The sequence below is a fragment of the Callospermophilus lateralis genome, chromosome 11 (genome assembly GCF_048772815.1).
Source record: "Callospermophilus lateralis isolate mCalLat2 chromosome 11, mCalLat2.hap1, whole genome shotgun sequence".
NCBI classification, from domain to species: domain Eukaryota; kingdom Metazoa; phylum Chordata; class Mammalia; order Rodentia; family Sciuridae; genus Callospermophilus; species Callospermophilus lateralis.
The window spans coordinates 17,116,303-17,136,769 of NC_135315.1; the positions used below are offsets into that span (position 1 = coordinate 17,116,303).

General features: G+C 37.7%; 1 protein-coding gene across 1 annotated transcript in view; it reads left to right on the top strand.

The window, feature by feature from the left end:
• Positions 1–5,740: 5,740 nt before the first annotated feature.
• The window catches only part of Nsf (N-ethylmaleimide sensitive factor, vesicle fusing ATPase), a 146,411-nt gene continuing 131,684 nt past the window's right edge, over positions 5,741–20,467 (top strand). The window contains exon 1 of the mRNA XM_076870409.1: positions 5,741–5,819. Within this exon, the coding sequence (XP_076726524.1) occupies positions 5,808–5,819 (12 nt within the window). The 5' untranslated portion in view covers positions 5,741–5,807. The remainder of the gene's footprint in view (positions 5,820–20,467) is intronic.

Consider the following 20,467-nt stretch of genomic DNA (forward strand, 5'->3'; position numbering starts at 1 on the left):
GGGACATTCTAGACCCAAACTATGGCAATATTGTATATAGTTTCATGATGAAATGCATGGGTGATGGATGGTGAGGAAAGGCTAGAAGAAAATAGGCCTAATTTACAAGTGATTATATTGAGGAGGAAGAATAGTTTTTAAAAAGCATTTGAGAGAAAACAGTACACTAATTTTATAATAGAAAACTCATTAAAAAGAAGGGGGGACACCAAGGACGTGCTTCAGTGGTAGAACAACTTGCCTGAGATGTGTGAGGCCCTGGGTTCTATACCCAGAACCATAGAAATAAAAGAAAATTAGATAAAAACTGATTAGAAAGAGGTTTAACTAAAATCACAGTGGCTATTCAGGACAATTTTATCATACTCAAACTGCTGTGACTCATTAAGCATTGATTTAGTAGGGAGGGGTTCCTTAATAGAAAACATTTCTTGTCAATATTACTTTAATTGCAAAGCATATAAAGAACAAAGTGCTCTTGGGAAAAGCAGGGGGAGAATTTCATGCTAAGAATCTTTTATTTGGAGGAAGCTCCCCACTCTGTGTCACTTTTTTTTTTTTTTTTTTTTTTTTTTTTAGTTGTAGTTGGACACAATACCTTTTTTTTTTAGTTATTTGTTTTTATGTGGTGGATCGAACCCAGCGCCTCACATGTGTTAGGCAAGAGCTCTGCTGTTGGGAAGCCATTCTGTACATATCCTTTACCTAAGAAACAGCCCTCTGAGAAACTCATCTACCTTTAGGAGAAACCAAAAGATACACCTAGCAGTCAGTGTCATCACCCCAATCAGCAATGACTTAAAGGCTTCTAGCATCTTTAGGTTCTAGGCAACTCAGCCCTCCCAGGAGACTCTGACTTCATTTTCTCAAGATGCAGAAAAGCTCATCAGACCAATATGGGAAAACTCCCTTTCCAAAGGGATTCAGGCAGCTGGCAGCTTTCCGGCCCTACGATGTGAACATGCGGGGTTAGTCAGCCTGGCAAATGCATTACATTAGGGCTGGCACTAAAGGATCATCTGGTTTCCATAGCAACATTCCTTCCCTTCCACAGAGGATCCTATCATTTCTCCTTCCCACTCAGGCTTTCCAGAATGAATTGATTTTCGTGACTATAGGTGTTTGTCTTTGATCCTGCAAAGGGGGAAAAAAAAACACCTACATTTTAAAACAAACAAAAACCCGACTGCAGCTAGATGCTGCACTGCATCAGCTGATGCTGCTTCTTTCAAAATTCCATATCCTTTCTCCATTTTGTTCTCTTCTCTGACTTACCCATCATTTTGGGAAATAGGTTTTTCTGACAGAAAACAAATATATGGCAACACTATTATCCTAAACCTGATTGTGTGGGGCTGTAAAATTAAGAAATCATAAGGCATGCTGCCCTGGCACGGTGGCTGCCCTGAAGGCTAGCATTGGAGATGGAAGAATAAGGCTCTTGCTGGGCATGGTGACACGCACCTACAACACCAGTGACTAGGAAGTCTGAGTCAGGAGGATCGCAAGTTTGAGGCCAGCCTGGGCAATTTTAGTGAAACCATATCTCAAGATAAGAAATAAGAAGACTGGGGATGAAGCTCCTTGGTAGAAAGTCCCTGGGTTCAATGTTCAATCCCTGATACAAGGGAAAAAAAAAAAAGAATAAGACTATCTACAGATGGCTTCCTATGCAATATCAGTCTCTGAAATTTTGCCATTATAGCTTTGATTCCTTAGGGTAGCCGTTGTTTTCCCAGTAATATTCTCTTAAATCTTAAATTGCAACTACTCCTGGGAGGACTACTTCATTAGGTTACTAATACAAGAAAACATGAAGACCTTTTTTTTGTGTGTGTACTGGGGATTGAACTCAGGAGCACTTAACCACTGAGCCAACATCCCCAGCCCTATTTTGTATTTTATTTAGAGATAGGGTCACATAGATTTGTTTTGCCTTACCCTTGCTGAGCCTGGCTTTGAACTCACAATCCTCCTGTCTCAGCCCCCTGAGCTGCTAGGATTAGGGCGTGCACCATCATGCCCAGCATGAAAACCATTTTTGTCTCACAATGACATCTTCTGTAAAGAGTCAGTGCAGATCCTCCTCCCTTTCCCTCCCTCCCTCCCTCCCTCCCTTCCTTCCCCTCTCTCTCTCTCTCTCTCTCTCTCTCTCTCACACACACACACACACACACACACACACACACACACACTGCAGATGCCTTCTGACAGTTACAATGCAGTGGTGAATAGGACTGTTCCCTGAAACATCTGCATACCATCCTGCTGAACTACCTTTGAAATGCATGTCCTGCAGTGACTGAAAACCATCTGTCCTCAAACCATTTATTTAACCCTATAGTTCTCACAGACCTCAGGTAGTTCTCTTTCAGTTAATATGGAAAGCACCAAAAACAAAGCACTGCTTTGTTAAATAAAGTGCATTACAGTGAATCAGCTCATTTTTATGTTAATATTGTCCTCACTCCTCAATTTACACAGGCAAAATTTATTTCCTCTCAGTTAAATTCTGTTACCACAGTTGTTACAACCAATATTTCTACATAACCAAAATGTTACTCAGCCCTAGTCCAATGGAGCACTTATTAGGCAATGTGTGGGACATAATTTGAACATAAAATTCTATCCATGCACTGTCATCAAATCTTTAAATGCTGGTTATCTGTCAAATAGTAACAAGAGAATATTAAGTTTCACTGTGTAAAAGCCTGGAATCACTCCATGCCACTCACTGACAGGAGACTGAGAATATTTGTCAGGGTTCTTCAAAGGAAGAGAACCAGTAGGATGTGTAAATATATAGGAAGCGATTTTTTTAAGGAATTGATTTGTGATTGTGAAGGCTTGGTGAGTCCAAAACCTGATAGAGAAGATTGGCAGAAGAAGACGGAGGGAAAAGTTGCAGATCTAGTCCAAGGGTTATCTGCTAGAGAATTCTCTCTTGGTCTGGATGAGATTAGCCTTTTGTTCTATTCAGGCCTTCTGCTGATTAGATGAGGCTCAACAACATATGGAAAGCAATCTTCTTTACTCAAAGTCCACAGATTTAAATATAAACCATTTCAAAACACCCTTATGGAAATGGCCAGAAAAATATTTAATCAAGTATTTGGAAACCATGGGCCCAACCAAGTTGACATATAAATTTTACCATCATACTGGGTCACAAAAGTCCTCCATCAAACCCTGCTCCTGCCCTGATACTTCACTCTTCTTTATCCTGGGTCCTGTTTATATTTCATTATTATATCATCTTCTCTTCCCACCTTTCAGGTACTTTCCTATCCCTAGTCTATCTTTTGTCCCCTCCAAAAGCCCTCCAGCCTCTAGAAAATGTTAGTCATTTATACTTTAGGTTAAATTGAAAATCGTTCTGTTAGGAGGCTTACCTATCTTTTCACTGTAAGGAAAGTACCTTTGTGGTTTTTTCAAACCCAGTGCCTCATGTGCCACTGAGCCACAACCCTGACCCTGTCTTTTTGTTTTTTGGGGAAGGGAAGGAAAGTGAGTAACTTACAGAAATCAAAACAAAGGGGGACAACCAGATTTTGCAGAAGAAAAAATGAGCTCCAGGGATCTAGAAAACCAGAGGGTTTCTCTTTGGGGTGTCACCGTGGCAGTATATATGCTCTGGATATTTCTATCTTCCTCAAGGAGAATTGAGACTACAGTTTTGGGGAGAGAGCATCTGACTGATGAGTCCTGGTTCTGTCCTCACTCCTAGCCAAGGAAGAAAAGGGTTTCTACTCTGACAAGAGTGAATGAATTGGGGGAGTTGTTACCAGAAAAGGAGGGAACAAAAATATTTGTTACCTATCAACTATCACTGCAAGGACTGTTCAGAAGGTGATGCAGAATTAGCTCCACTCTGTTTCTAATAAGACCTTGAATGTCAGAGCAAGGCACAGATGGGCTGCAGAGACACATGTACAATCTGGAACAAGGTCTCCGAGTCCTTTGCCTCCTGCTGGAGGCTAAGCACCTTAAGGACAAGTGCTATTCCTGCTTGCAATTGTTTGGTGGATCCTGCAAGACTGTTAATGTGATTCTATTTAATTTTTCCATTTGGGGGAAGATACAAAGGGCTTCTTACCATGGATAGATAAGAGCATAGATAAGCTGTCACACTGGAACCTCTTCAGCAGGCCTATCTTTACAGGATGATAAACATTCCTCCTTGTTGGAGAGATTGAGGACATTCCTGCTTGCAATCTACTTACCTACTAAAGTCAGACAAACAAACCAGTAGTATAGGTAAATATGTTTGCATTATTCTCTGACCTGAGAGCCAATTGAACTGAGAGCCAGAGTCTTTTCTGGATCTGGTAATTCTTTGGGCAAAAATCTCTTAGACTTAACGGTTCAAATTCAAAGTACCAAAAATTTAAGATGCAACCATCAAGCTTATCTAATTATTCCTCTCACTTTACAAATAGGGAAACTAGGACTTGGAATTGGGAAGGGACATAGTAGGTGAGTTCCAGAAAGGACAAAGATCTAAGTCTCATGATTATTTCCATTGCCTTCTAGTTCTTTTTGTTGTTGTTATGTGGGAATTGAACCCAGGGCTTCAAGCATCCTAGGCAAACACTTCACCATTGAGCCACATCACCAACCCACTCCAGTTGTTTTTATAGTTTTGTAAGTTAATAGATGAGAATTGGACTAGTTTCCCATTCTTCCTGATAACCCCTTTGATTCACTCATTATTTAGTTAATATCTGATCTGTCCAACAAAGTACCATGATTCTCCCATTCAGTGTGAAAGTTTATGAAACTGGAATGAATTCTTCCGTCCCTAGTCCATCTTCAGCGCCTCAATTTTAAATCACTAAATGTGCTTAGCTCTCTTAATTTTTTTCCTTCCCTTCCTTGTTTTGGGAAAAACAAATTTCCCCCTTTTCCCCTTAATTAACTGAGAAATAAAAAATAAATCTTATTGTTCCTTATTGTCCTTTGCAAATATGAAGAAAAATATAAGCTAGCTGATGCAGTACAGGCATCAGAGAATTCACTCAGTATTATCCTTTCGTAGGGTGCTCTTCTGAGATTCCAGTGAAGAAACATTATGATAGGAAGACAACCTTGAGGTTAAAAAAAAAAAAAAAAGTGAATTTAGGGCATATTTTATTCATCACGTAGCCTACAATAAAATAACACTGGGAAATAAATGCCTTTATAAATAAAAAGATTTAATCATAAAGTTAACAAATTCATAAAAATAATATCGATTTACTTTCAAATTTGAAGAAAGTACGAGTTTTTCAGGCTTTCCTAAGCTAAATAAAAATGTCAACGTTGACAATTTCCAGGAATTAGGACGACCAGTGGGTCTATAAAGAAAAACCAGGACTCTTCAGAATTAGAATTCAGAACCAACTTCTCACTGCTGATCTCGCGGAAGACCAGTAACCTCGCTGGGGTCTCTCGGGACACTGACATTTAAGTGGGCCTGGAAGCCTAAAGTGAAAAGGTCACTAAAAGGAGAACTGTAGTTGGCAAACAGGTAAGCGATTAATAGCATCAGAGGCCTTGCGACAAGTTCAGGCGAACACAACCAGCACTGAGGAGCTTCGCAAAATCAACCCGGGAGAGCGCAGCCCAGAGACTGCTCGCTTTCAAAATGGCGTCGCCGAGCCGGCGCGCGCCCAGCGGGGAGGGGCGTCGGGGACCAGGCCGGGGGCGCGCGCGGGCTCACGGCGGCTGCGCGCTTGCGTGAGGGGGGCGGCGGGGACGCGAGCGCGGCGGGGGCGGGTTCTGTCGAGCACCCAGCTGCAGCCGCGGAGCCGGACGTGTCCGCGAAGATGGCGGGCCGGGTGAGTGCCGGCCGGGAAGCCCCGGCTCGAGTCGGGGGCGTCGGGCTCGCGGGCACTCGAGGTCCGGGCGGCCCGGGGAGGGGGAATGAAACTGAGCCATGGGGCGCTGGAGGAGCGTGGGTACGAGCGCTTGAGGCGAGAGGGGGGCCAGTGGCAGGGGATTAGCCCTCCTCAGAAACTCCATCTCCTGGAGGGTGACCCTCGTTTCCTTGTCTCCTGCGCCTTCCTTAATCTTCCCTCTTCCTCCCCTGGGGCTCGGTTCCCTGGTCGTCCAGGTAGCCTCCGGCTCTTGTCTCCCAAGCCCCTCCGACTCCGGGCTCTGGGGGTTCCTCCGCACTCCCGTGGAGGGCTTATTAGGTGGCTCCGCCAGAATGACTGCGGGGAGTCCGTCTGCTGCAGTGGGGCCAGGGATGTGGGAAGGATCCCTCAGGAACCCCATTCTGGTTCTTCACGAATAAAAGATCGTACGAACGACGGGGTGCGAATGAGTTTTCAGGTTAACCCCCGGCCATCTGGGGGACCTGTCAACTGTGGAGTCAGGCAGGAATGGCATTAGCTTGGAGAGGAGATGGATTTGGGGTGTCGCGTTTTGTTTTTATAAATGACAGCCGGTTCGAACACTGCAAGATATGTTATAGTTTGAGGGTTTTAAATTTTACTTCCTCCTTTAGCGTCCAGAATCGCGGTGTAGGATGGGTTTGGTGAGGAAAGATAGGGCCCGTCCAGTGCTGTATTGCAGTGTGCAGAGAGCTAAAAGCTCTCTGAGGGATGGATCCTGCCCAGAGATTACACTGGTCATAAACCTGGGGACATTAACTGCGTCATTAGGGGCTAAGGATGTGCTTGACTGATTCATTTATACCAGAATATTTAAATAAGTTTGCATAAATTTATGCATATATGCAAATGTCCTGCCTAAAGGGAATTGTAGGTCATGAGATTCTAGAGTCAGAAGAGATCTTAAAGGTCATCTAATTCAGCCTCTTTCACTTCCTTTTCTTCATCACCTCTCCTTTTTTCTAAGGCTGGTCCCTGGACCTGTATTTCAGATTCCATTTTTTCCCTCCTCCCGAACCTTTCTCCTGAATAATCACTTCTTCTTAACCTACTCAGGCTTCTCCTTCCACCTGCACACCAGTCACCTTTTCTTCCTATTTTACAGCTAGAAATTTGGATAGACTCTGTATTTATTGTCTCCCATTTACTTACTACCAGCTCACTTCTCAAAACACTGCAGTCTGATTTCTAGCTCTGTCATTCCACTGAAACGTGTCCCTGAACTTAATTGATATTTTTCAATCCTCCTATATGTACTTGGGATTGTTGACCATTGCCTCTTTAATGGAAGACACTCTTTCCATGGCTTCTCTGATGCCTTGTTTCTGTTTTGACTCATACTCTCTCTTGCAGACTCACCCTCCTCTACCCAGTTATTCAATGCTATTATTCCTCAAAGGCCCTCTCCTCACTCTGTTTTCTCCTTAGATAATCCCTTCTAGACCCATAGCTACAACTATCTACATGTCAGTGATTCTCAATATTTTATTCCTAGTCTAGACCTGTCCTTTAAGTTCTAAATTAATATGTTAGATTGCCTATTTAAAACCAAGGCCACTGAAATTCAGCTTGCTCAAATCTGAATCCAAGGTCTTAGCCCACCTAACTTTTTATCTTCCTATTTCCTACTTCATTGAATGGTACTGCCATCCATCCAGTTATGTAATCTGCAAAATGGGGGTGGGGAGTGTGGTCCACCTTTTATACCTCTTATCTATATCCTCCTCTGCATTCCCAGTAAAATAATTACTGAATTAATTATGCCTCCCCAACAAAAAAGGTATTTAATTAGGGCCAAAGAATCAGGAGCATTAAACCTGGTCACCCATTTTCTATCATTTAACTTCCCAAAACTCTCTCCAATAAATGCACCTTTCTACATTTTAATTACTACCTTCTTTTCCCAAACTCCTCTCCTTTCTGGTATGGACTACTGCAGGAAGCTCCTGAGTGGTCTCCTTTTGACATTCTGGCTCACTTCCAATTCATTCTCCACATTGATGGTTCCTTTCTGTGCCAATTGGTACTTAAATTCCTCCTCAGTAGCATCCCATTACTTTTGGGAGAAGATCAAATACTTAACAAGGCCTTCAAGGCTCTTTGTGGTTTTTCCCCTGCTTCTTTTCATTCACTCCTTTACTGTCTGTGCTCAGGTTATATAAGCCTTTCAATTCCTTGAACCTACAGTAGTTTCTCTTTCCACAGGTCTTTGCTTGTGCTTTTTCCTTTCTTTGTAATGTTCTGCCCTTAACTATTTGCCTCTCACTCAGAGATCACGCAGGGGAAACCTGACCTCACACTGTAAGTTAGGATCTTTTGTTACATACGCTTGAAAAACTGTGTTTCTTCCTTAGGGATTTATCTTTCTCATTGAAAATGTATTAGTGTTATTATTTGCCTTGCGCAGTAGACTTTACCTTCCATGAGAGTAGAAGAGATTGTGCTGGTCATTTACTCATCATCATCTGTGCTTTGCACACCTCCTGTCACTCAGTAAGCTTTTTTTTTTTTAAGATGAGTTCTCACACTGGGTGTGGTGGCACACACTTTTAATCCCAGCTGTTTGGGAGGCTGAGGCAGAAGGATCGCAGGTTCAAAGCCAGCCTCAGCAATTTAGCAAGGTTGTAAGCACCCTACTGAGAACATGTCTCAAAATAAAAAATTAAAAGGGCTGGATATGTGGCTCAGTTGTTAAGTGCCCTGTTCAATTCCTGGTATGAGAGAGAGATAGATAGATATATCGATTTTCACTATGTTGCCTAGGCTGGTCTTGAACTCCAGGGCTTAAGCTACCCTCTCAGCTCAGCTTCATGAGCGGCTGGGACTGTAGGTACACTTCATCATGATCATCTGCTCAACACATTTTGTTGACCATGAGCCTATTGTCTATTTGAATGCTCAGGTAATAGGGGGTTGTGTTAGGCAGCTTTCCATCACTATAAAAAAAATGCCTGAGATGATTAACTTAACAAGAGAAAAGACTCATTTTTGGCTCACAGTTTCGGCAATTCCAGTCCATGATCCACTGACCCCACTGTTTTGGCCTGTGGTGAGGCAGCACATCATGGCAAGAATGTTGGACAGAGCACAACTGCTCACTTCACCAGCCAGGAAGCAAAGAGAGAGGAAGTCATTTGGCTCCCACAGTTCCCTAAGGGCGCATCCCCAATGACCTAATGTGATCCCACCTCCTCCAGGTCCACAACATCTCCCAATAGAGCCATCCTGGGGACCAAGCCTTTTAACATGTGGACCTTTGGGGGACATTCAGCATCCAAATTATTGCAATGGTGTGTCACCCTACAGCTAGCCCATTTTAGTGTCACACAGCTCTGTACAAAAGGTCTTTTTTACATGGAGGTTTCCATGTAACTTTTACACATAGGTATTATTTCTGCTGTTTAAAGCTGCATAGAACTGCATAGAATTTCTTTTCTATATGATAGCTTCTCCAGTATTTGAAGACAGGTTCCAAATCCCTTCAGATTTTCAAATATGCAAGTAAACATCCCCAATTCATCACATATCCAGTATTTCAGACCCTTAATCATTTAGGTTATCTTCCTTTGGAAATACTTTTGTCAACCTTTCTTCTAAAAGGTGTCTACAGTGGTGGAACATGATGATCAGAAAAGAATGTACTTGAACTGTTATTTCCTTGATCTGGACACTATCATTATTAATATAGGTTAAAATTGTTTTAGCTTTTTTCTGCAATAAATCACACTTTTGGCTCATATGTTGTTTGCAAACAAAACTCTAACATTCTTGTGTGTGTGTGTGTGCATGTGTGTGTGTGGGGGGGTACTGGGGATTGAACCCACTGAGCTATATCCCCACCCCTTTTTATTTTCTATTTTGAAAAGGGGTCTTACTAAATTGCTGGGATTACAGGCATGCGCCACTGTGCCCAGCTCTCATGTTTAAAATAAGCTCTTCCACCCCCATTCTGAGTATTGGGCAATTGTTTTTTTGAACCTAAATGCATTACCTACCCCTTTACAGTTAATTCTTTTTAGGTCAGGGCATGTCTGCTACTTGTTGAAGGTCTTAATTTCTTCATGTTAGGAACAAAATAATTTTCTCTTCCAGTTTTGTTTGATCTGTAGGTTTAATAATCTTAATTTCTGTGTCTACATTCAAGTCATTTATAAACTGTAGAATAAGACAGGGTCAGAAATACCCCTTGAGCTTGCTCTTAGTGATCTCTCCTCATTTGCCTGAGAAATCAATCCTGTAAGGTAGGTAGTATTATCTTAGTTATACTGAGGCGGAGGAAGGAGGGAGAGGCAGGTGCGTTCGCTAAGTAATTTGTCAAGTTCATGTATTTCTCAAGAAGCAGGATCAGGATTTGAACTCAGGTCAGTTTGACACTGTTTCCTTGTTCACCAAATTAGTTGCAAGGACATAATGAAGACTAGATTTACTTTACCTAGAACTTTTTGGATTTTGATATCAAAATTTAATTTGTAGAATTTACCTTCTATCTTTTGGAAAATCTGAACAATTTTGGCCTATCTCTATCAATTCTTCTGAGAGCCTTAATTTTTTAGGCTAAACTAGTTATTGGTGCTTAAGAGTTCATCTTGCTACATTACTTTTTAAATATTGTCTTTTCATCTGCAATACTCTTAAAATGGCTTCTGTATTTCCCTTTTGTGGGAGAAAAGATATTTTTAGTTATATTATATTTGGTTAATTTTGGCATTCTGACATTGTCTTGTAAATAGTATTTATATTCTTTGTATAACTGAGGATTTTTTGATTATTGCCATTGATAGTATTAGTAACTTGTTTATCTTGTCCTTGACTTTCTGGCCAACAACACCATAGTTCATTTGAGAAAGTGCTGAGGAATGAAGTGTTATATTATTCAGCATTATTACCATCTGTGTCATCAGAATTTGATTAATTCCTAAATATATTAAAGTCCCTAATCTGAGAAGTAAAGAACCTAAAAAAACAAGAATTTTGTCATTTGTGAATTTATTGTATGATAAAAATATAAAATGGTAAGTTGTTTACATTTTATAATAAAACAATTGATTTGGCATCTCAAAAATATTCAATTAGGTAATAAGTTTTCTTACCCATTTAAATTTAAAAAAAAATTGTTAGTAATAAAGCAGATTCTAAACTTATATTTTTCATTGCTTACATTTAAATATTGACTCTTTTTCATGAAAGAATAGCGTAGACAGATGGCTGCCACTGCCCCAGGCCTCCACATACATCCTCTTTCAGAAGTCTCAGGCTTCAGCTGCTCTGGAACTGTGGAATCAAAAGTAGAGGAAGATGGAATCCAAAGTGCAGCAGTCATAGTTTAGGAAAGAGCTGATTCTGGGTAGGAGGAGGTTCCCTAATAAAACTGCTCTCCTTGACAGTTGCTTTCTCATACTTTATACACTACCACCTACCCACTACTGAAATAGAGAAGAAAAGAAGAAATGTTTTTATAAACAACAACAACAAGCCTTTGTAAAAATATATACAAATGAATGCGAATAAAACCAGTGGATCTCTTCCTAAGTCCTTAAATCTCATTGAGATAATCTGTTGAGAAGAAATGTGAGAGAGATTATATTACATAGGAACCTAAGGGAGTGAACTTTCTTAGGAGTTGACAGTTGTTATAGGAAAAATTTTACCTAATCCAGTGCTTTGACTAGGATGGGCCAGTGTTCATTATTGGGATACTGAAGAAGCTTTTGTAGATTCGTTTAAAATCTAGTCATTTATAACACTTTATGGGTAAATTATATCATTACCAACTAACCAATCTCCAGATGAATTTTTGGAACTCTAAGCTGTAAATTGGTAATAACTCATGTGCAGTGACACAAGTCAAAATAAATACTATAAAATGTTTGATAGTCTTATTTCCTAAATAAAAGTTTTGCTATCCAAAGCATATCAACTTTATGCAATTTATATGCATTATTTATTGTTTTTGTTTACTAATTTAATTGAGATTTAAAAAGTCAGATGCAGGCTGGGGCTGTAGCTCATGGTAAAGCACTTGCCTAGCATGTGTTAGGCACTGGGTTTGATCCTCAGCACCACATAAAAATAAATAAATAAAATAAAGGTATTGTGTCCATCTGCAACTAAAAAAATTTTTTTTAAAGTCTTCAAATGCAATAAATTTTACAAAATAAAGTAGAATTCTTGCTGGATGCAGTGGCTCAGAAGGCTAAGGCAGGAGAATTGCAAGTTTGAGGCCAGACTCAGCAACTTAGTGAGACCCTATTGCAAAAATAATCATCATCATCATCATCATCATCATCATCATCATCATCATCATTATAAAGAATGGCTGGGGATGTAGCTCAGTGGTAAAATGCCCTGGGTTCAATCCCTAGCACACTCACACACACAAAAATTAATTCTTTAAAACACCATTAGATAGCTTTTATCTGAAACCCAGAGGAATTCATGCTTAGAATGGAGTGGATTTATTCTTTTTCCTTTTCTTCCTTCTTTTTTTTTTTTTAATTAAAAAATTATTTTTTTGCAGTACTAAGGATTGAACCAACCCCAGGAACACTTTACTACGGAGCCACATCCCTTGCTCTTTTAATTTTTGAAAAAAAAAAAGGCCTTGTTAAGTTGCTGATGCTGACCTCAAACTTATTCTTCCTACCTCAACCTCCCTAATTGCTGAGATTATAGGCAAGCACAACCACACTCCACAGATTTATTCTTTTTTTCAAGTATTTAAGTTAAGGTGCAAAGGTATAAGGTGAAAGTATATTATTTTACTATTGAAAATTCTTAAATTGGCCAATGAACAGTACACTGAACACTTGCTATAGTGCTGTTGTTGAACATCCCTACCCTGAACAATTGTTTTATTGAACCTAAATGCTAAATGCATGTATGGTATGGTATTTTAAGTAAAAATCTCTTAGATCCTTTTCATCTTTTAGTATTATATTCTTGATAGGACTCCGAGACCTACCTTACACTGATTTCAGTTTCCTAGTAGTTTAACCTCATAATTTCCAACTTAGCTTTTATGATGAAAACTGAGCTGAATATTCCTTCTGTGGCTTTAACTATTTTCAGAAGCTCTAAGCATTTTAAACAAGTATAATTTATGTACAGTTTAAGAGATACCAACATGATGAAAAGTACAACAAATAATATAACATATTCATGTGATCACTCACACTTAAGAATTATCAACTGTGATATTTGCTTTAGATCTTCTTTTCTTCTTCTTGTTTTTTTTTTTTTTTTTTGATACTGGGGATTGACCCCAGAGACACTACCACTGAGCTGCATCCCCAGCCCTTTTTATTTTTTGAGACAGGGTTTTGCTAAATTGCCTAGGTGACCTTGAATTTACAATCTTGCCTCTGTCTCCCAAGTAGCTGGAATTACAGCTGTGTACACATACCTGCGCCCCCTCCACACACACCTGATTTTTTTCTTTTTAGAAATAAAATATTACAGATCCACTTGTGTCCTTTTTGTATCCCCTTTTGATTCCACTGAACTTTTCCAGAACTAACCATTAGTCTAATATAGGTATAGATTCTTTCTATATTTATGTGTTTGTTCTAGTAAAACAATATAATAGTTTGTGTGTCTTAAAAATATATATAGTGTGTCATGTTGTGTTTCCTTCTACAACCTGCATTGTTCATCTAAAATGGCTTTGAGATTTGGCTCTGTTGATATGCGTGTGTGTATGTGTGTATGTGTGTGTGTGTGTGTACACACATATTATAGAGAGAGTGTGTACTAATTGATTATGATTAACTACTGGGTAGTAGTTGAATATACCATAATTATCTATACGTCTGTTAGAGAACAACTTGGATGATTTCCAATTTTGTGTTTCCTGGAGTCTACATTCTTGTATCTTGTATCTGTCTTCTTGCATATGCATGTAGGAGTTCTTTTTTTTTTTTTTTTGGTACCAGGGATTGAGCCTAGGGGCGCTTAACCACTGAGCCACATCCCTAGCCCTTAAAAAAAAAAAAAAAAAAATTTAGAGACAGGGTCTCGCTGAATTGCTTCAAGGCCTTGATAAGTTGCTGAGGCTGGCTTTGAACTTCCTCCTGCCTCAGCTGCTGGAGTTGCTTGAGCCACTGCTCCACCCACAGCAAGAGTTTCTTTTGAGTATATGTCTAGAGGTAGAATTACTGGGTGAAAAGTTATATTCATTTTTACTTAGTTATTCTAGTTTACACTCTCGTTAGCAGTATATGAGTGCCTGTTACTCATACTCTCTTCAATATTTAATATTACAGACATTTTAATTTTTTCAATATTTATCTTGTTTAAATTTTGCATTTTTTCCTGATTATTAGTGAGATTGAGCATTTTTTCTATTGGTCATTGACAGTTTTCTTTTCTATAAATTATTGTATAGTTTTTGCCCATTTTTTTTTTTGTTGTTGTTTACTGATTTGTAGTTTTTCCTTTTTCTTGGTGGCTGGAGTAGGACATGTTTTGGATTCTAGTCCTTTGTTAGTTGCAAATAGCTTCTTCCAGGTGATTTTATTCATGTTGTTCATAGTTTTAGATATAAGTTTTATTATAGTTATAATTAACTTTTTTTTTAAACATAAGATTGATGCTTTTGTGTGTTTTTCAGGAAATCTTACCTCATTATGAGACCATAAAATGTTTTTTTTAAAAAAGTTTAAAATTTTAGGGCTGGGGTTGTGGCTCAGTGGCAGAGCGCTTGCTGAGCATGTGCAAGGCACTGGGTTCGAGTCTCAGCATCACATATAAATAAATAAAGGCCCATCAATAACTAATAAAAACATATTTTTTTAAAAGTTTAAAATTTTATTTTCCACATTTTGTTGATTAATTCAACTGGAACTCAATTTTGTGTTCAGTGTGAATTATAAAGCTAATTTTATCTTTTCCACATGTGTAATCAGTTGTCCCACTATCATTGAGTCCATTCTTTCCCCCCACTGGTTTGTAATGCTATCTGTATTTTAAATCCAGTTCCAATATGTGTGAGTCTGACTCTGGACTCTACTTACCCTGTTACATTATTTTATTTGTTAATATATGTATAGGTAGCCCTGTCTTAGTGGCCACAGCTTTAAAAATTTTCTTGTTAACCCACGTTTTTCTTAATTTTGTATTTTTTGGCCATTTTCCATGTAAATTTTAGAAGCAACTTAATCTCTCTTCCTTTTAAAGAAATTGTACAGTATTTATTGCTTTTGATTTTGACCTTTTTTCCTCATATTTTACAAGGGCTGACACAAAGAATACTTCAATAAAATTCAGCTGAATAACTTTAGGAAGCTTATTTTTTTTTCCTTAACTTTATGTTTTGATTTATTGTTAGCCAAAAAGTGCTAAAAATTTTTCAAAATTATGAGCTATAAATTTGAAACCATATGAATTAACATCAGCTGTTTATGAGTAATGCAGGGTATTTTGGTCCTTTCCTATATTCAGAATGAGGCGTGAATATGCTGATGGATAGGAAAGTTATTAATTTCAAGTAAGAAATAAATTAGTAAGTTTTGAAATCTAACCTTTATTTTAAAAATCACTAGAAAAGAGCATTTTGGGGCTTAATTTTTTTATTGCAAAGTATTTTTAATGTTATGTGTTTATGGATAAATAACACTTTGTGGTTGGTTTGACAAGCAATGAAAATAGGAATTATCACTAACTGTGGGTCTTCCAAAAAAAAAAAAACCTCTGAATTGGGAATTTTAAAAAAATTAGTTATCCTAGCTACTTTCCTCTTAGAGAATAATAATGACAAAATTTTGTGAGATGTTAACAGATTTGGTTCCCCTTGTTTAGAAAGGAGCCTGGCATGGAGTTATTATTCAGTAAATGATTGTTCAATGAATGAACATGACATTTATTTCTGAATACCTCAATAAATGATCTTTTATTACCATGTCTGCAATGTGGTGCAGTCAAGCACTGTACCACTGAGCCACGACCCCAGACCCCCTTTTTGTTTTATTTTTGAGACAGGGTCTTGCTTGGCCTTCCTAGTAGCTGGGATAATAGGCATGTCCTTACTGCACCCTGCCCAGCAGTCTCTTAACAAGTTCTCCAGGTGATTCTGCTACAAGGTGAAGTTGAGAACCATTGACTTTGTATATCAAACTCTACAAGTTAGTTGTAGATTTTTTTTCCAAATTTCTTCCAAATATATATGCAAACTTTTTATTTTTAGGTTTCAATGTTATTGTTTTTTTCTGCCTTTTAATACTTTCACCTATAACTAATTTTCTAATATTTAAGAAAGCCTAGTTATTTCTTGTAATATACTAGATTAGGTTCCCTGACTGAAAAATTTAAAATGCTAGGTTAAAAAAAATTAAAAATTGAGTTCATAGAGCTTACTGGTCAGAAAGTAAAGAATAATCAAAACAAGGTGAAAGTGGAAACTCAGAGATGTAAGCCAAGTGTTTTTGCTTTGAAGATATTTATAAATTTGGTTGTGCTTCCTTCTCAAGAAACTCAAGAGAACAGAGATAAAAGTTAGTAGGTTTTATGATAGAAACCCCTCAGTAAAGATGGTATCTCAAGGGGCTATCTCTTGTAACAAATGTGGACAAAGAATAAACTTTTCCCATCCAGGGAAAATTTTCTCTTTTTTAAAAAAAATATTTTAAAAATTTGTCCTTTTTAGATATACATGACAGTAAAATGTATTTTTATATATTATACACACATGGAGTATAACTTATTCTAATTGGGATCCCAATCTTGATGTGGAGTACATGATGTGGAGTTACATTGGTCATGTCTTCATATATGAACATAGGAAAGTTATGTCTGATTCATTCTACTGTCACCATTCAGGGAAATCTTCTATCTCCAAATTTGATGTTGCTAGGTAGGGTTAAAAAAAAAAATTACCCTGAGAATTTTCACCCCTAGGTTGACCTCCATGCAGATTTGAATCCCAACTTTATGCCCCTTGTTATGAAGTCTTAAGGAATTAATTAAGTGTAAAGTGATACAAAGTGACAGTGTCTCAAAGTGCCAAGAATGCTTAAGGAGCTGCAAGCACAAAGCTTATGAGAGAACTCATCTTCCTGGGACTTAAAGAATTCCTAAACAAAGTTGTAAGAAATATGAACTCAGAGTCACAAAACACACAAAGAAACAAGACACAGTGAATGAGAGCCAACAGAAAGACCGAAGGGCAGTCAGAATTGCAAAGACTTCAAATATTGGAGTTAGCAGACACAAATATACGTAAATGCATACATTTAATATGCTTACAGGAATGAAAGTGAGAATTTAAAATAGAAGTGAAGAGCAAGTATTTGAAAATGACCAGGTAGATTTGAAAAAGAATCAAACATGATGGCTGGGGTGTATCTTGGTGCTCCAGCACTTGCCTAGCCTGTGCTAGGCCCTCAGTTGGATTCCCCAGCACTGCACCGCCCGCCCCCCCCCCCAAAAAAAAAAGATCAAGCAAAATAGCTGAAAATGAAAAACTATTATTCTATAATTGAGATTGAGAACTCAGTGGCTTAAAAAAAGTTATAATTGAAATTGAGAACACAATGTGTAAGTTTAATAAAAGATTAGAGCTAAAGATAGAGTTAGGAAATTGGAAGATCTGAAAAAATCATTCAGAATGAAGTACAGAAACAAAAAAAAAAAAAAAAGAAAAGTAATATAAGAGTTTAGAGAACACAGAAGGGGGAATAAGAAGGTCAAGTCTAGTAGGAAGAATTCTAGGGAGAAAAGCCTGGAAAATACTGAGGCAAAGGCAGTATGTGAAGAGAGAATGACAGGGAACTGGTGTAGAACACCAGCCCACAAGTTCAGAAAAGCCTAAAGAATCTTGAGTAGGGTCAAAAGAAAACAAATTCACCGTGAGACATCTTTTAAAGAAGCTGCATAGGGGCTGGGATTGTAGCTCAGCCGCAGAGCATTTGCCTAGCATGTGTGAGGTGCTGGGTTCGATCCTCAGCACCACATAAAAATAAAGGTATTGTGTCCAACTAAAAAGGTATAAAAAAAAAAAAAAGCTGCATAATGTCAAAGAAAGAGAAGTCTTAAAAGCCATCAGAGAAAAAAAGATAATATCTTCAGCAGATAACTAGGTGATCCGGTGATTTCTTGACTATAATAATGAAAGCCAGAAGACAAGAAATAATATTTTCCAAGTCCTTATATATATTTTTTTCTCTCTCTCCTCTTATCAGGCCAGAGTCCTGTCAGATTAGGGTCCAATCCTTTTGCTCTCATTTAACCTTAATTATCACCTTAAGGCTCTATCTCCAGAATAGTCCAAGGGATGGGATGGGTAGATGTGAATCTTCTATGTGTTGTGTCATGAGTAGGGGGCAAAATTCGGTCCATAGCACGTACCACTTAAAGACAGACAGAAGAATAGGCCATAGAGTACAAGAAATTTGAAATACTTATATTTGACAGGACTTGTACCTAGACTTTATAAAGAACTACAAGTCAGTAATTAAAAAATGACAGAAAGCCAGCATAAAAATGGACAAAAGATTCAAAGAAGCATTTTACAATGACCATGTCTGAAGCATTTGTTAAGTGCTTAATTAACTCACTACTCATCAGGGAAATAAAAATTTTAAGCCTGAAAGAGATATCACTTCACATTCACCCAAAAGTTAGATCAAGAACAGAGTCCAAGTATTGGTGATGATGTGGAGCAACTGGAACTCTAATACACTGTTGACAAGGATGAAAATGAATGAGCACAATGTCTTTGGAAAACTGTTTGGCAAAATTATCTAAAACTGAGCATATGCAAGTATGTCCATTATCTGACCACTGTGCTCATTGGGAGAGGGGAAAGGATTATATCCAAAAGAAATGTATACAAATATTACTCAAAAGACATATACAAACATGTTTATAACAACAGTATCATAATAATTCAAAGCTGGAAACAAATGGATATATATGAAGTATATGCTATAAAAAGCAATGAAAATGAATAAAATATTGCTGTATGCAATGACATGGATGAATCACAGTCATAATGAAGGGTAGAAGTCAGAGACAAAAGAACAAATGCTGTATGATTCTGTTTATATGACATTTTCAAAAACAGGTAAAGCTATGATTTCTCTCTCTGATGGAAATCAAGATTGTGGCTATCTATGGTTGGGAGAGGAGGGGCAGTGGGGACAGTAAGGGATGCTGGTAATGTCCTCTTTCTCCAATTGGGTGTTTTGTCCCTGGGTATGTTCACTTTGTATAAAAGGAACCAAGCACAAAGTACTTTTCTATATGCATGTTTTCTTCAAAAAAAAACTTGATTTAAAAGAAATGGTAATGTTCTTTTTCTTAAACTGGATGATAAGTACATGAAACTTGTATGATGGTGTTTTAGATCTTACTTGTATTTTATAACTATTCCTATTCAATATTAAAAATGATGTAAAAAGTAATCACTACTTTGTTTTTAATTTAAGTATCTGCTGCACCTATCACAGTGCCTGGTACATTTTTAGATATTTTTAAAATATTCTTTCCAAAAAAGAATAGTAGGCTAGTAGTTCCTTTTTGCCTTCTGTCAGCCATTTTTTACTCAATTATTTATAAATAATTATTTCTACTGAATTATTTCTAAAGAATAAAATAGGAAAATAATAATATTATATTTTACTTATATTTATTAAGCTCCATTTATTAAATGAGAAACTTCTCAATATTACAAACATGAATTTTTAGTGTGAAATTTTATAACATGAAATTTTAGTTATGTTTAATAATAGGGATTCAGATCAAAATCGGCAATTTAGATAATTATAGTGGAGACTTTTGGGTGTAAGTCAATAAATCATACAGCTTTGAAGACCTTGAAGTTTGTTAGACCTTAGACCTTCTGATATTCTCGCTGTGTCACTTTTTTTAAAAAAATATTTTTTAGTTGTAGTTGGACACAATACCTTTATTTTATTTATTTTTACGTGGTGCTGAGGATAGAACCCAGGGCCTTGCACATGCTAGGCGAGCGCTCAACCACTGAGCCACAACCCCAGCCCCTCTGTGTATCACTTTTTAAATTTGTTTTTGAACTGGAGTCAGTATTGTTTTGATTTCTTTACAACTTTTGGGGCCAACTTTTCAGAGTAAAAGCACTAAGTTACTGAATAAGATCTTAAAATTAAATGGTATTTTACAGTTTTGAAAACACCTTCACGGATCTTTTCTTGTTAGATTCTCAGAGCAACCATATGAGTTGGCACTCTCAAAATTCAGTTCACAAACAAAATTCAACTGACAGAAAAACCCACAGCTAACATTAATTGTACTTAATGCTAAAGACTAAAATCTTTCCCCCTTAAGATCAGGAAAGGTGTCTTAAGAGCAAGGATGTCTACTCTTGCCACTTCTATTCAATACTATATGGAAGTTCTAGGTAGAGCAGTTATGTAAGAAATAGAAATAAAAGACATCTGTGACAGAAAGAAAGAAAGAAAACTCTATTTGTGGATTGCATGATCTTACATATATAGAAAATCCCAAAGAAATTTTACCAAAACAAAAATTTGTTTGAGGTAATAACCAAATTTAGCAAAGTTGTAGAATATAAGATCAATATCCAAAAAATCAGTTACGTTTGTATACACTAGCAACGA